Source organism: Propithecus coquereli, unplaced genomic scaffold, assembly GCF_000956105.1.
Source record: "Propithecus coquereli isolate 6110/MARCELLA unplaced genomic scaffold, Pcoq_1.0 Scaffold526, whole genome shotgun sequence".
Classification (NCBI taxonomy): domain Eukaryota; kingdom Metazoa; phylum Chordata; class Mammalia; order Primates; family Indriidae; genus Propithecus; species Propithecus coquereli.
In genome coordinates this window covers 719,930-735,395 of record NW_012151130.1, presented here as the reverse complement: position 1 = coordinate 735,395, position 15,466 = coordinate 719,930, and the positions used below count along the sequence as shown (strand labels likewise).

Sequence of the window (15,466 nt, the reverse complement as noted above, 5' to 3'; positions counted from 1 at the left end):
TTATCAGTATACGTCGTGTCATGTGACTGCCCTGTTGGAACTGTCTGATGGCTTTTCCTTAAACTCGTAAATCCAAAGGCCTATGATTGCTCACAAGCCCTATGTGATCTGCCTCGGTGATGGAGCACAGTAGCTACCCTATAAATAAATCTTAGCTATAGGGGGTAGATTAGAGATGGGTGGGTAGGTGGATGAATGGACGAGTCATTTCTGTACTATCTTAGTAATCTGTTGCATGAAGCCTATTAGTATTTTTCTTTTTCAATTAATGGAAGAGTTACACTTTTAAGATTTTCCTATGTTTAAAATTTAAATTTATTTTTAAACTTCCAGAACCTCAGACTATTTAAATATAGGTATAAGAATATATTCTAAAGTAAAATGTAAATAACTTTCACATTTCTGCGTAAGTATGCAATTGACTATTTGTTATTGGCACAAATAATTAAAATATGTATTCAGTTTATTTTTCTAAGAATATTCTAGAAAAATGCAATTATAGAATTGGAATGTTTTGAACTTAAACTGTAATGCTTGTAAAACTTATGTTTATGTGTCATTCTGTTGCAAGATTAATGTGAACACTTAAAAATAATGAGATTTATTTTGTGGTAGTACATATACTTTCTGTTTAAATTTTTTTTTGTGGGGAAGGGAAGTTGCAGTGGATATGGGGATAGTTGTATGTTAAATTCGAATCCAGTAGAGTGTTAATGGTTATCACATTTATTTGTTAATTTCCAGATATTATAGTCTTAAAATAACATTGTCAGTATTTTAATAATCATATACTGTTAAGATATTAGTAAATGTAAATCAGAAATATATTTTATCTTCTTTTACAGGGTATATTTCAGAAATCGCTGGGTAAAGACTGTCCACCCAGTTGTGCATCAGTACTGTTTGATCTCAAGTGCACATTCCACCTTTCAGATGCCACAGAAAGAAGATATTCTTAAACATCGAGTGGTTGTTGTTACATTGAATACTTCCCAGTACCTCTGTCAATTGGACCTTGAACCTGGTATGCCGACTCAAGACACAGATAGGGTGTATGATAAATTTAGAGCTTATGAATTCAGTTTAGACTAGGGGTGGGCAAACTATAGCTTGTAGACCAAATCTGTTTTGCTGCCTGTTTTTATAAATAAAGCTTTATTGGATGGAAAACAGCCATGCCCATTTATTTGCCTATCTATTGTCTATGGATACGTTAGTGCTGCAGTGGCTGAGTTGAGTTATTGCAGCAGAGATTGATTGTATGGCCCACAAATACATACATATATACTCTCTGGCCCTTTACTGCAAAAATTTGCCAACCCCTAGTTTAGACATTTTAATGATTGCTATTCCATTTGTTCTTTAATCGATGAGGTGGTTTTTATGATCATGTGAGGAATTCAAATTTGGACAGTGTTGGTGTTTTTCTTACAGTTTTCTCAAGTTTTTGTCGTAAGATGCTTTTGCATTACATGGTGTAGAGACAATAATCATGATAGGATTTTTTAAGACATACTGTTAGGATATCATTTTTAAGTACAGGACCTATGTAAAATCAAACTAATGTTTTATGAAGTACAAATGTAAGATGATAAGTTGTTCTGATAAATATGGCAGAACCTAACCATCAAAAAGTAGTATCACTTTAAAGTAGATGCATTGGAAGAATATTCATCTATTACTGCCAAATTATAATTATTAACCATTGCTCAACACTTTTTTGCTGTCTCTTTTTGGAATTGCTTTCAGAGCCAATGACAAATTCTTTTGAACATCTGAGTCCCTGGAAGGCAGAGACTGTTCTCTTCACTTTGTATTCCCGGCACCTGGCCCAGGGTCTAGACACCTGCAGGCCCTTGATAAACTTCTGTTTATCTTAAATGAAGGAATGGTGGCCAAACTTTTTTTTTTTTAATTGAGGGTAGATTTAATTTTAGAAAGGCTCCACAATCTTTCTGAGACATATCTGATAAATCAGGTAGGCGATCAAACTGAGCAATACTATTGGGAGTTTAAAAAAAAAAAGGAGACGTGCCTCTCATGTAATGAGACTTATTTTCTTGTGCATGCAGCTCATAGCTGGCTGGTGAGGGCAGTTACAAAAGCAGAGTTTCAAAAATGTTTTTGAACAGTGGCAGCATCATTGGAATGAGTTATATTTCGTCCCAAGTGACTTCTTTGAATGGAACAACACTTATTTGAAATGTAAATTTTGGTATGTTTATTTAACAATCAGTCTTATTACTTTATGATTATACTCTGCATATTTGCCACGTAGATTAGAAACCAAAGCCTTCTAAATAGTATAGTTTTGTGAGAAAAAGTAAAGAACGGCTTTGAAGAGCTAGAGGGTAGAATGATACTTACTAGAAGTCAACTAGGTCCTTTGTTCTGGATGTTGTTTATACTTTATTTCATTAATTCTCATATCAACCCTATGGAAGCTTATTTTACAGATGCTCAGGCTAAGTCAGTTTGATTAATTCAAGTTACCTTTTCTAGCTTAAGCAATAGTCATAACAATTTCATGATTTATCCAGTTCTTGATGCAAGCCTAGCTCTATTAAATTAAAATGTTATCTTATGAAAACAGATTTTTTTCCACTAGTCTCAGTTTTTCCAGTCTTATCCTATATTTATATAGTCATTTTCTTTAGTTATCACATAGAACAAATGCAGAAATTCTCAACAGGGGAAAAAATGCATGCATCTGTATCATGTTTGAGCCATTGTTGGTAAATAGACACCAGTTACTGGTACTTTCAGCCGTAGCCATTTGTTCCAGTGGATGATCCTGACGGTTATTAATGCCAGTCAGTAAGATTTAGGAAGTTCCCAACCTGAAAACAGGTTGCATTAGAAAATTGTATAAGCAGATTGTTTGGAACTTGTTGATGTTCATAGAGATGGGGATAGAAATAGAGTTTAGGTTCCTGAGCCAAATCACAAGAGGCTGATTGATTTATAATGTCACTGGTCTCTAGAGAGTTTTATAACTTTCCATTCTGTTGAAAAACTACTTTGTATCTTTTGCTATGCTAATAAGAAGAGAGCCCCTTCTTCCTACCCTGATGAGTTGGTATTAGGGGTGCCTTTTCTTTCTCTAAATTGAGACACCAAGGAGATTTTTTTCCCCCTTTCCCACTCTCAGTGGCAAAGGATTTTTTTCCTCCTTCCTGTGCACACAACCCTGTGCCCTAGTGTGAGTGGCAGAGGCAACCAAGACATGGGATGCCTCCTACTCAGGTGTTTGCATCTGGGGAACTTTTGAGAATGTACATTTTTGACATTTGTTATCATTCACTATGTTTGCATAACAGTGATTTCTTTTTAGATCAGGGTAGAGTCTTAGACCAAGAAATTATATATAGTTTTTTATAATATGTAACAGTATATATTATATGCTATATATACATTTATGGTATATATGTAAAATAAACCTGCAATTTGCTGATAAGATACTCTTTGTCTTCAGTCCAAGTTTGATTATAACTTTTTCCTTTATATTATTAGATTTTGTGTGTAATTTTCTTTATTTTAATGTCTAATATGCATGTTTAGGGTAAAGTTATTTATGAACTACCATTGATTTATATTTGTTTTTTTACCAAATAAATAGCAAAAGGGCTTTGGGGCTGTCAGTGTTTAGTCGCCCTTCTTTTGGTCAAAAGCTACTATCTTGTATATATTGTATATACTGATTCAACTGTGAGTCTTTGGGTTCTTAGCACCAGATGCATTTACTTATCTATTAAGTAAAATACTTATTCCTTTTAACCTCTATTTTTAAAATGATGATTTAAATTGACAGTTGTCTAAGTCGAGGATAGGTGTTGAAAGTACTCACAACTCAGGTTAGCAAACTAAACTCTTTCCTTAGCAGAAAAGAAAATAACTACAGGACTTCTCAGTACTTTTATTGCTGTTGTAATATGCTTTACTGTGTTTACACTGTACTTTCTAGGGTTTTTTACCCACATTCTATTAGATGAAGCTGCCCAGGCCATGGAGTGTGAAACCATTATGCCTCTAGCATTAGCAGCTAAAAACACTCGGATTGTCTTGGCTGGTGATCACATGCAGGTAAGTGCCCTCTGAGTCATTGTACTCAAAGTAACTTTTAATTATATTTTGATGCTTAATATTCTGTTTTCTAAAACACCGTACGAAATTGCGCCATGTATTTTTGTTTAAGTGCTTTAAATAGTTCTGTACTAAAAGCAAAAACTAGGCCAGGTGCGGTGGCTCACGCCTGTAATCCTAGCTCTCTGGGACGCCAAGGCGGGCGGATTGTTTGAGCTCAGGAGTTCGAAACCAGCCTGAGCAAGAGCGAGACCCCATCTCTACTAAAAATTAGAAAGAGATTAATTGGACAACTAAAAATATATGGAAAAAATTAGCCGGGCATGGTGGCGCATGCCTGTAGTCCCAGCTACTCGGGAGGCTGAGGCAGGAGGATCGCTTGAGCCCAGGAGTTTGAGGTTGCTGTGAGCTAGGATGACGCCGTGGCACTCACTCTAGCCCGGGCAACACAGTGAGACTCTGTCTCAAAAAAAATAAATAAATAAAAAAATAAAAGCAAAAACTATTAGTATTCTGAAGAAAAATGACTGTCCCACTGCTCTTTTTTCTTCTTTGGATAGACAGTTTGGAATGATTGAGAGTCTATCAGTGTTATAATTTTCACGTTTATTAATTTGAAGCTCAGTTCTCTATAGTATGAATATCTGATTCTTTTCTTTATAAAATAAAATTTAAATGATTCTTTCTATAATTTCCCAGCTCCTGTCTCTAATATTTATTATCCTGAAAGGTTAATTTTTGATATTATAGAAAATAGAGGGCTTAATTAAAAATTATAGTCAAAATCTCAAAGAGTATGTCTGATTTTATGTATTTGAATACCTTTATATAAGAAAGAGAAATACAATTTTTCCATTAAGATATCTATTTTACAAAGTTGAAATTTTGGGGTCTTTCTCTTCTGCCACAATTGATTATGATAGCTGTCAGGATATCCAGGAAACAATTGAATGTAGAGGAACAAATTCTGTTTTTGTTTTTTTGCCTAAAATGGTTTAATTTTGTTCTTTAGCAGTAAAAAGCATAACCAAGAATGGCTCCTTAAACTTTGAGATCAAGAGGGTTGTTTTGTTAATTATTAAAAATAATTCTTTTAGTTATAGGCTCTACGGACGTCCTACCAGCTCATCATTTTAAATAATTGATCAATTTTAGTGAAATAACTGTTGTGACTTCCTCAGTGATATAATGAGTTGCATTCCTGAAATTACTGAAGTAGTAGCTATTTATTATGATGTTAGGAAGAGCCTTTTATTAAGCTATGTATAGAAGCTCTAAGTTTATGTTGGTATACTGCAATGAAAAGTTAGAAATTTTAGTCTAGTTCTTGATAGTAATAAAATTGTTCATAGAAAATACTGATTTTGCTTGCACTAGCATTTAGCATGTTGCAGTTTAGTATATTAGAAGTTTTGCATAGCAGATTTTTTATAAGTAGGTTAAAAAATACTATTTGTGTATTTAGTTACATTTTCTCTATATGTTTGTCTGTTACAGCTCAGTCCTTTTGTTTACAGCGAGTTTGCCAGGGAGAGAAACCTTCATGTTTCATTACTTGATAGGCTCTATGAGCATTACCCTGCCGAGTTTCCATGTAGGATCCTCTTATGTGAGAACTACCGCTCCCATGAAGCTATCATCAAGTAGGTGTGAACTGCTCCCTCTGTGTCACACTTCTGGGGTCTGGTGGGAGGGAACTCAAAACAGCACCATAACTGGGGACAGATTATTCCCAACAGAGTTATACGATGTCCCTAGTGTTGCAAGTTATACTTAATTTCTAAAATTTTTTATTTATTTTTTTCTGGACACCATTAATTGCATATACTTAATTTTATGTCTTTAGAAGACCACTGCAGGCTGGGTGTGCTAACTTATGCCTGTAATCCTAGTACTTTGGGAGACTGAGGTGGGAGAATCACTTGAGCCCAAGAGTTCGAGACCAGCCTGGGCAATAGCAAGAACTTGCCTCTACCAAAAAAAAAAAAATAGAAAAATTAGCCAAGCATGGTGGTGTGCACCTATAGTCCCAGCCACTCGGGAGGCTGAGACAGTCAGCTATGATCGTGCCACTGTACTCTACCCCAAGCAACAGAGCAAGACCCTGTCTTCAAAAAAAAGACGACTTCAAAAGTCAGAGTTGTAATTTTTCACAAAATAGGTTAGCCATGACATTAGCCATGACATACATTTTTTTGTGACTAAATATGTAATCTGTATGAAAAGCTACATGCTATAATAAATATATTGACAAAAAATATAATGGTTTGCTTATATGTCTTTGGCTACGTTATACAAGTATAAGGAATGTGTTTTAAAAGAAAGGAAGAAAGGGAGGGAACAAACTCATGAAACTTATTAATAGGTTTTTAGAAGATTTCTAGTAAATACAGTATGCACCTATAAGATGAACATATTATAAATGACAGCTCGGCGAATAGTCACAACCTGTTTTTTTTCCTTTTTGTGTTTTTCTGCAGTTACACCTCTGAGCTTTTCTATGAGGGCAAACTGATGGCCAGTGGAAAGCAACCAGCACACAAGGATTTCTACCCACTAACTTTCTTTACAGCACGAGGGGAAGATGTACAAGAAAAAAATAGCACAGCTTTTTATAATAATGCAGAGGTACCCTAGTTCTTTTTGCAAATTGTTAACATTTTCTCAGTCACATAGTCTGTTTTGTTGAACATTTATTTAAAATTTTGGTTGGCATTTTACTGTGTATTGACTTCATTTACATGAAAATAGTATGTAAAATTTATTTCATGTATAATATTGATTTGTTAAGATGAATCTCCTATGGGAAACAGAAACTTTGATTTACTTTTTGTCTTATGATGAAACGCCGAATACATGATTCCATTTAAAAGTAAAGCCAACATTGTTCTCAAATAGATCATTATTGTTAGGTGTCTCAGATAGGCTCTGATTAAATTTTATAGGGCATACAGAAATCAGGTATCATTTTAAATGAGTCAGATTTGAATTGCAGAATCCTTTGCTCCAAAGAGATCACACAGACCCAGATAACGATGTTGTTCTCCCATTATGTGCTCCAACTTATGTAGTTCTCTTACAGTTTCTGGCTTTTTAAGTTCAGAGTGAATATTGGTAGTATGAATGGTCAAATCAGGCAGCAGACAAAAAAAATGGCAAAGTCTTTAGGGACTAGCAGGCCAGAAACCCAGGGGTTAAGGTTCTGGCTGTCACAAGGGAGTGAAGTTCTGGACTTCGGGAAACCTGGAGGAGGGAGGGATGCTGGTTGATCATGAGGGGAATGGGTCTCCATCTCTGATCTCCACTGTCCCATGCTTTACCCATCTTAGTTGCAAAGAATGGCTTTTATTATGTAATAGGCATTCATTTTTCCCTTAAAAAATTGATCAGAAGCCTGTGGTTAGAAGTTAGTACAAGAAAATCATCAGTACTTACTTGATAAAATCCTAGCTCGAAGCAAAGAAACTTGACATTTTAGTTAGTCTGCGCCATTTGATTTTAGGAAAAGGTAAACTTTTAAAAAATATTTGATATATTGGAAATAACTCTAGAGGTCTCCTTTACTGTTTCTGCACTCAGGTTGGAAACCACTGGCCTAGAAACCAGCCATGGTAGTGGGTGGGAGGGAGCGACAAGCAGGGCCTGAAATCCAGAAGGCTTGATGGTCCTGCTGTGATATCAGGGATCAGAGCTGAGTCTTAATCCTTGATCCTGAGTCAGGGCTGATGTTTGCCAGAGGCTGTTCCTTCGCAGTTACGTGGTGTGTTTCCTAAGAAACCTATACACTGTAGGATAAATGAGGTGCATCTTCCTGGACTGTGAATTTTACTCAGAAACTTTTTTGAAAAATATGTTTTTCATATTAAAAGAACACAAAAGCAACATTTGTATGACCTTTAAATATTAAACATATAACTTTAGAGAAATTTCGAGCCACTTTGAAGTTCATCAGAGCATAGTTGAAGTTCATAAGAGCATAGTTGTTCAATCACTCTCGTCAGCCCCATGAGTTACTGCGGTCAAAAATTTCGAGGCACATTCCCCCAGGGTTTCTTTCTATAAGGGGCAAGAGTGATCCTTGTTCATGTCAGTTTAATACCAGTGTAGGCATTTTGAATTTTTGGATACCAGCGTGGGCATATTTGGACAGTAAAACCGTCCCGGAAGCCTTGGAAGCCTTGGACTTTTCCTGATGGTATGTAATTCAAAGTTGAAACTCTATTTTGTGTTAGAGAGCAAGCAGAGCAGGCGGCACCCGCTACATTGATAGGGAAAAATAAGATTTCTTTTTTGTAAAGATGCTGACTAAAATTTACGAGGGCATTTGAGAATAGTTTAAATTCCATTATTGTGAACATAAGATAGTCTTACACGGCGTTAAAATCAAAATCAACTTAAAACAAAGGTTGGAATTAAAAATGAAATTGAAGAACCTGAAATTGAAGGAATACTCATAGCATTTTTGCAGTGTATAATTCTTCCTTGTTTGGGGAACATGTTTTTTTATTTTATATCATGTGCTTTGTATATCATTTGAACTTGTGTCTTTTTTCACATGCTTAAAATGGTAGGAGACTGAGAAAGATCATTCTTTTTTATTTTGATTCTGAATTCATATCTCACAATAATGGTTTTAATTTAATGCCAAGTTGAAAACAAAGCACAATTTATTTGTTTTTCATTTTATTTATTTATTTTTTGAGACAGAGTCTCACTCTATCACCCTGGTAGAGTGCCATAGCATCAGCCTAGCTCACAGCAACCTCAAATTCCTGGGCTCCTGCAATCCTCAGCCTCCCGAGTAGCTGGGACTACAGGTGCTTGCCACCGCACCGGATAATTTTTTCTGTTTTTAGTAGAGATGGGGTCTTGCGCTTGCTCAGGCTGGTCTCGAACTCCAGAGCATCCTCCCACCTCAGCGTCCCAGAGTGTTAGGATTACAGGCGTAAGCCTCTGCGCCTGACCTAGAAAGCACAATTTAAATACTAAGCACCAATATGTGATTCTTAACCTTGAAAAATTCAGTCTGAAGGGAGGAGCTATGGAAACAAACAGCCGTAAGATAATATGATGTGAAAGGTAGACAGAGTTGCACAGATACAAACAAAGAATCCATCAAGTTTGGTGAGGCCCTTGGCATGGTGGAAAACATGGTTTTCCCTTATGTATTTTGAGAATCTGTAGGTAATTGTATATATGTTTATGATTGTTATATCTTTCTAATGGATTGACCTTTTTATCATTTCAAAATGTCCCTCATTATCTCTAGTAACATTTTTTTGGTTTAAAGTCAGTTCATGAGGTGTTGATGTAACCATTCTAGCCCGTTTATGGTTGCTGTTTGCATATATATTTTTCATCCTCTTTACACCTTTTAATCTAAAGTACATTTCCTGTAGACAGTACGTCATTAGATCTTGTTTTTTTTTTAATCTAGTCTGAAAATCTCTGCCTTTTGATTGGATTGTTTAATCCATTCGCATTTTATGTTATTGACACGGTTGGATTTACCTCTGCCTTTTTTTTTTAGTTTCATGTATTTTTTTGACCGTATACATTAAGTGTATATTTTCTACTGTCACATTTTAATTTCTTTAATTATTTTTAATTTTTAAATAGATATTATTAATAGTAAATAAATAATGTACTTAAAAGACATCTTTATAAAGACATCTTTTATAAATTTCTCCTTCAGTATGCCTCTACACTTTTGACTGACCCTCTATTGTGCTTGCTTTATGTATATATTTTATTAGGACTGTCTTTTAAATAGACAGTAATCTTTTAGCAGGCAAGGAACGTGTGTTATCAATCTTTGTATCCTCTACCATGGCAAGCATTGGAACTGTTTGATAAATTTATTGAATTATAGTAGATCAAATGACTCTAAACTCTTATCATAACCCAATAAATGGGATCCAAAAAAAGTCAGTTGCATAAAATGTTGTGTTACCTTATTGCAAGACTAATGAAATGGTTTGGCTGAATTTGTACCACTTGAAGGCAGTGAATTCTGAAAGCCTGTGCCTCGGATCTAAATTTGGCCTAGTCCCAGCTGTGATTTGGTGTCAGCTGATGGCTGCTGGCTGGTCTGCTTAGTTATATCAGTGAGGGTGGACACAATGCTCAGACCTTTTACTGCTGGGACTTAATGGCATTGATTACAGGAATCTTCTAGTTGGTTGGTTAGTTTTATTGGCCTGATTTAGAGAGAGTGGACTGAGAAATCCTGGGAATGTGGGAACTTGCTTTCTCTGCTTTCTGTAATATCATGGCTCTCTTTCTGTCTTCCTCCCTACACAGAAATTTGAGCCTGTCCCTATTTAAGAATGGGGGACTGGTGAAGAATAGGGGTCAGTTGCATTGTTTCTGATTTTCATGTTTTCACTGGTTGTATTACTGTAGAATTTTACTGTTTAAAATGTAAATTAAAATTTTTTATTCTTACTCTGTTCACATTAGTGAAGTGTTATTCCCATTTAGAGGTAATTTTTAAATGGCATATGCTAAAATGAGATCCGTTATTAATCTATTTTAGTTACCATATTCTTTCTCCAAATGTTGGTGATAACTTTATGTATATATGTGTGTTTGTTTAAAGGTATTCGAAGTGGTGGAGCGTGTAGAAGAATTAAGAAGGAAGTGGCCAGTAGCATGGGGGAAGTTAGATGATGGCAGTATTGGTGTGGTGACTCCATATGCTGATCAAGTGTTTAGGATACGTGCTGAACTTCGAAAAAAGCGGTTATCTGATGTTAATGTAGAAAGGGTGCTAAATGTTCAAGGTAAGTAATAATTGAAATGGATTAAGTCATTCAAAAGTTTAAATCTTAAAGTGTGTTCACATTTGATTTTTGAAGCTCAAGATCTCTTTTCTGAACAAGCAATTATGTGTTCATTTCATACCAAGTTCTTTAATGCCAAATTTGGCAATTAGAGGTTGACCTCATTTACATGTTTATTAAATTTTTATAGTCCAAATAAGTATTAAATGGACTTTTTCTATGACCACAATTGAATAAATGCCATATAGTATCTGTATGCTATGAGTTACAATCACAATAGCGTACAACACATGCTATTGCTATACTGGACTAATTTCTTCATCAAGATTTTATCCATAGACTTTCCTAAGTGAACAGTTACCAGCAACTCTTAAATTGTCTTCATGTAATTCATTGCTATAAAATTTGTGCTTTTAAATATACGGAGCAACACTATGATGTGAGCACTAAAAAAAGCTCAGTACAATGTTAGGTTTCCTGGTAATATACCATAGTAAGAGTAATACAGTGGTCAGATCATGGGAGAAAAAAATAGCTCCATTGTACCATGTGTTGTCCAGATCATGCAGAATTTGGGTGAGCATTTTAGAAAGAGCATTAGTAGTAAACTAGAAAGCACCCAGAGGAGACCTAGGATAGTTAATGGTCTCCGTAAATACCATATGAGAGTCAGAAATGGTTGAAAGAACTAGGATTGTTTGGCCTGGAGAAGAGACTAAGGACTGACATTAAAACTGTAGTCAAATATTTGGAGACTTGTCATAGAATGAGGGAATATATGTGGTAGTATAAGAAGAGCACAGGAAAAAGTGTACAAGCTAGACTCTCTGTAAGGCTTCCTTATGGAATCAGCTGTGGCTATCCTGTTTGGCCAGAAGCTAGATGACTCTGCTTCAAGGAAGACTACTTGTATTGGGTGAGACGTGGTACGAGATAATTTCTAAGGTTGTTTCCAGCAATATCATTAAATTTTTTTTTATTGTAAAATATATATGACATAAAATTTATAATTTCAACTGTTTTTACGTGTGCAGTTCTTTGGCATTAAGTACATTCATGCTGTTGTGCAACCATCACCACCATCCATTTCCAGAACTTTTTTCATCTTCCCAAACAGAAACTCTGTACCTATTAGACAGTAATTCCCCATTCTTCCTTCCCTCTTGGAAATCACCCTTCTATATTCTGTCCGTATGTATTTGATTATTCTAGGTACCTCATGTAAGTGCAATTATACAGTTGCACTATACATTATTTGTCCTTTTGTGACTGAATTCTTTCATTAGCATAGTATCTTCAAGGTTCATCCATGTTGTAGCATGTGTCAGAATTTCATGCCTTTATAAAACTGAAGAATCCATTGTATGTATATATCACATTTTGTTCATCAGTGCATCTGTCTATAGACATTTGAGTTGCCTCCACCTTTTGGCTGTTGTGAATAATGCTGCCATGAACATGGATGTATATATATCTGTTTGAGTCCCCACGTTCAAAATCTTTTGGGTATATATCTAAGAGTGAAATTTCTGGATCATGTGGTAATTCTATGTTTAATTTTTTGAGGAACTGCCACACTGCTTTCCATAGCAGCTGTACCATTTTACATTCCCACTAACAGTGTGCAAGGGTTTCATCTTCTCCATATACTTACTGTCTGTTATTTATCAATTACATTTTAGAAAATGCAATGCTTTTATTTTATCAGTGCTTCAGAATGACAATCTTAAGTGTTTTTTTTTTAATTTTTTTTTGTAGGAAAGCAGTTCAGAGTTTTGTTTCTTAGCACAGTACGTACAAGACATACTTGTAAACATAAACAGACACCAATTAAAAAGAAAGAACAACTTCTGGAAGATTCCACAGAGGACTTAGATTATGGTTTTTTGTCTAATTACAAGCTTCTCAATACTGCCATCACAAGAGCACAGTCGCTGGTTGCTGTGGTGGGTGACCCCATTGCTCTGTGCTCTGTTGGAAGATGCAGGTAATTATGTGTTACTGATGGAGACTTTAAAGGGCGAAATGTGAAGTGATTTGTATCCCTATGTGTACGTTTATGTATGTGACCTCTTGGCTAATTAAAATCAGTTTATTATTGCCTGAATCCAACAGGAACACAAAAGTATATTACTTTGGATCTATTCATTATGCGCATAATTGTGTATTCATGCAGCTATTATTCAGCAGATATTTCCTGAGTGCCTTCTATGTTCTAAGCACTCTCCTACTCTCTGAAGATACATCAATGAACAAAATAGACGAATATCTCTGCCCTTGTGGGGCTTATATTTTATTAGTGAGGCATACATTTTATTGGTAAGGAGAGGAAGACTACAATAAACTAAATAAGAATATTTTGTAGTATTTTACATGGTAAGTTGATTGGAAAAGAAATAAGGGGAATTAGGAGTGATGGGGTGGGGCAGACTGGTTTGTGATTTTAAGTAGTCTGGTCACAGTAGACCTCGCTGAGAAATTGACTTTGGAAGTGAGGTAGTAAACTTTGCAGATATCTGGGGTAAAAGTGCTCTAGGAGGAAGGAATAAATAGTGCAAGGGTCCTGAGGTGATCTTGTGTAACATATGTATCTTTGATGGATATTAAATTTTATTAATATATCAGTTGGTACCTCATTTTTTTCCCTTTCATTGTTCTGATTTTTGATGAATTTCCTTCTGTAGTCATGTTCTCTCAAGGCTTCTCAATTCTTTGTATCTGATTAATCTAGAAGATCTTAAAATTAAGGGGATTAAAAGTAGACATCACTTGTCTTTGGGATAGCATCATTAATATTCATTAGACTTTAGTTACAAGAAACAATTTCTACTAAAATATGGTTAAATATCAACCTAAACAAAAAAATTTCTCTTTATACACTTGTGACTTATACCAGTTAATAGGAATTTTAACTGTATAAAAGCAGTAATAGAAGCTTTGGCCTTTCAAATATTGAAACACTGTGTTAACAATAAAAAAAGAAAAGCAGTTGAATAGAAATTTATACTATTCTTTCATGAAAAAGAAAGAAATACGCAAGGGAGTACTTAAAATTTTACCCGTCACAGTGAGTTCAGAGTAGTAGAAAGAAATGTAGACAGTCTCGAATCTGCCTCGGGTAATTATTTCTTTTTGATATGTTAGAATTAAAGTAGACAAAGCTGTTAGGACATGATGCTCTTTAAACCAACTTTTCTGTTGCAATATAGATTTGGCAGCATTTTATTGTCTGTTTTCATGTTCTAGCAGGAAGAAAAATTCTATGGGAAGGGAGACTGGGACCTTTAAGAATAAGTTTCATGTTTCAGAGTTTAAGACCCCAAATGAAGTTAATATTCTTTATAAGGGAAAGCTATTAACAAAGGAATCAAGTAGAGTTTTAATTTATGGCTACATTATGAAAAATAACCTTTTCTTGTTTTAAAAAACAAAGCTTCAATGGTCTATGACTTATCTATAAATAATTCTGTTGTAACATGTCTTTAATTTCATATTTTAAAAATAGATTGCCATTTATAATCACTAATGACAGAAAATTAGGAAAAGGAATATATTAATTCTATATTACAAATGAATAGAACTAAGTATATTAAGGAGTCTACTAATTTGGCTTATATCCTAAGAATTTTACTTTAGTTACTTCACTATTCATTGAAAATTGTTTTTGGTTAGAATGTTGCTGTGGTATTTTACTATTTTTGTTTATATTATTTGATAAGTGAGAGCACATACAGTTTGATTAGAGTTTAATATATTAAAACATGTATAAAATGGGACAACATGTGTTAAAAACAACTAGAAACTGTTGGGGGGAATAAATAGGTATAAGGATGGTGTTAAGCCACATTAGTTTTGGGCTCTCCTTATAAATAACTCCAAATATTTACCAACCTGAATATTTTTAAAGAAACCATTATCCTTTCTATATAGTCATATTACACTGTGAATTGCATGAGATCAGCATTTTTCACCCTGTCTCTGACATAAATCATTACTTTCTCAGAGCAAATAGGTGAATATTCTTCCTAAGGCCATGCTGTCAGAATTATCCAGGCTAATTTTTAACTCGAAGCTGAGTCTAATGATCACTTATTTTTTATTACTTGCTTGCAGTGTGTCAAGGACTGCAAATTATTTTAAAAGCTAAGTAAAATATTTTCAGGGAAGTAAATATATTGTGTCAAGGAAAAATATCAATCATATGTAAAAAGGAATGCTGATTATCTATTTTATTTGGACAGTTTATTAAAAAAAATTTTTTTTTTGTAGAAACGGGGTCTTGCTATTTTGCCCAGGCTGATTGTGAACTGCTAGCCTTAAGCCATCCTCCCACCTTGGCCTTCCCAAAGTGCTGGGATTTCAGGTGTGAACCACCACACCTGGCCTATTTGGACAGTTTTATCAGGGCCCTAGTCCAAGAGTTGATGGTTGTGGCATATGGATATTTAAACTTTAATTTCACTAATTTCATTAAAAATTAACTTACTCTCATAATAGAAGTAAACCTGGAGGACTTACTATGATTCTTGGATCCTGTAAGAACAGAAGAGTAAATTCTTTGTAGTTCAAGTTCTTTAGGAGTTTTCCTGCGCTTTTTT

General features: G+C 34.8%; 1 protein-coding gene across 1 annotated transcript in view; it reads left to right on the top strand.

Annotated features, from left to right (window-relative positions):
• HELZ (helicase with zinc finger) overlaps positions 1 to 15,466 on the top strand; it is a 185,126-nt gene that overhangs the window by 127,489 nt on the left and 42,171 nt on the right. Inside the window, exons 16-21 of the mRNA XM_012656897.1 lie at positions 846 to 1,024; positions 3,965 to 4,083; positions 5,581 to 5,726; positions 6,564 to 6,711; positions 10,685 to 10,868; positions 12,627 to 12,855. Of these exons, the coding sequence (XP_012512351.1) occupies positions 846 to 1,024; positions 3,965 to 4,083; positions 5,581 to 5,726; positions 6,564 to 6,711; positions 10,685 to 10,868; positions 12,627 to 12,855 (1,005 nt within the window). The remainder of the gene's footprint in view (positions 1 to 845; positions 1,025 to 3,964; positions 4,084 to 5,580; positions 5,727 to 6,563; positions 6,712 to 10,684; positions 10,869 to 12,626; positions 12,856 to 15,466) is intronic.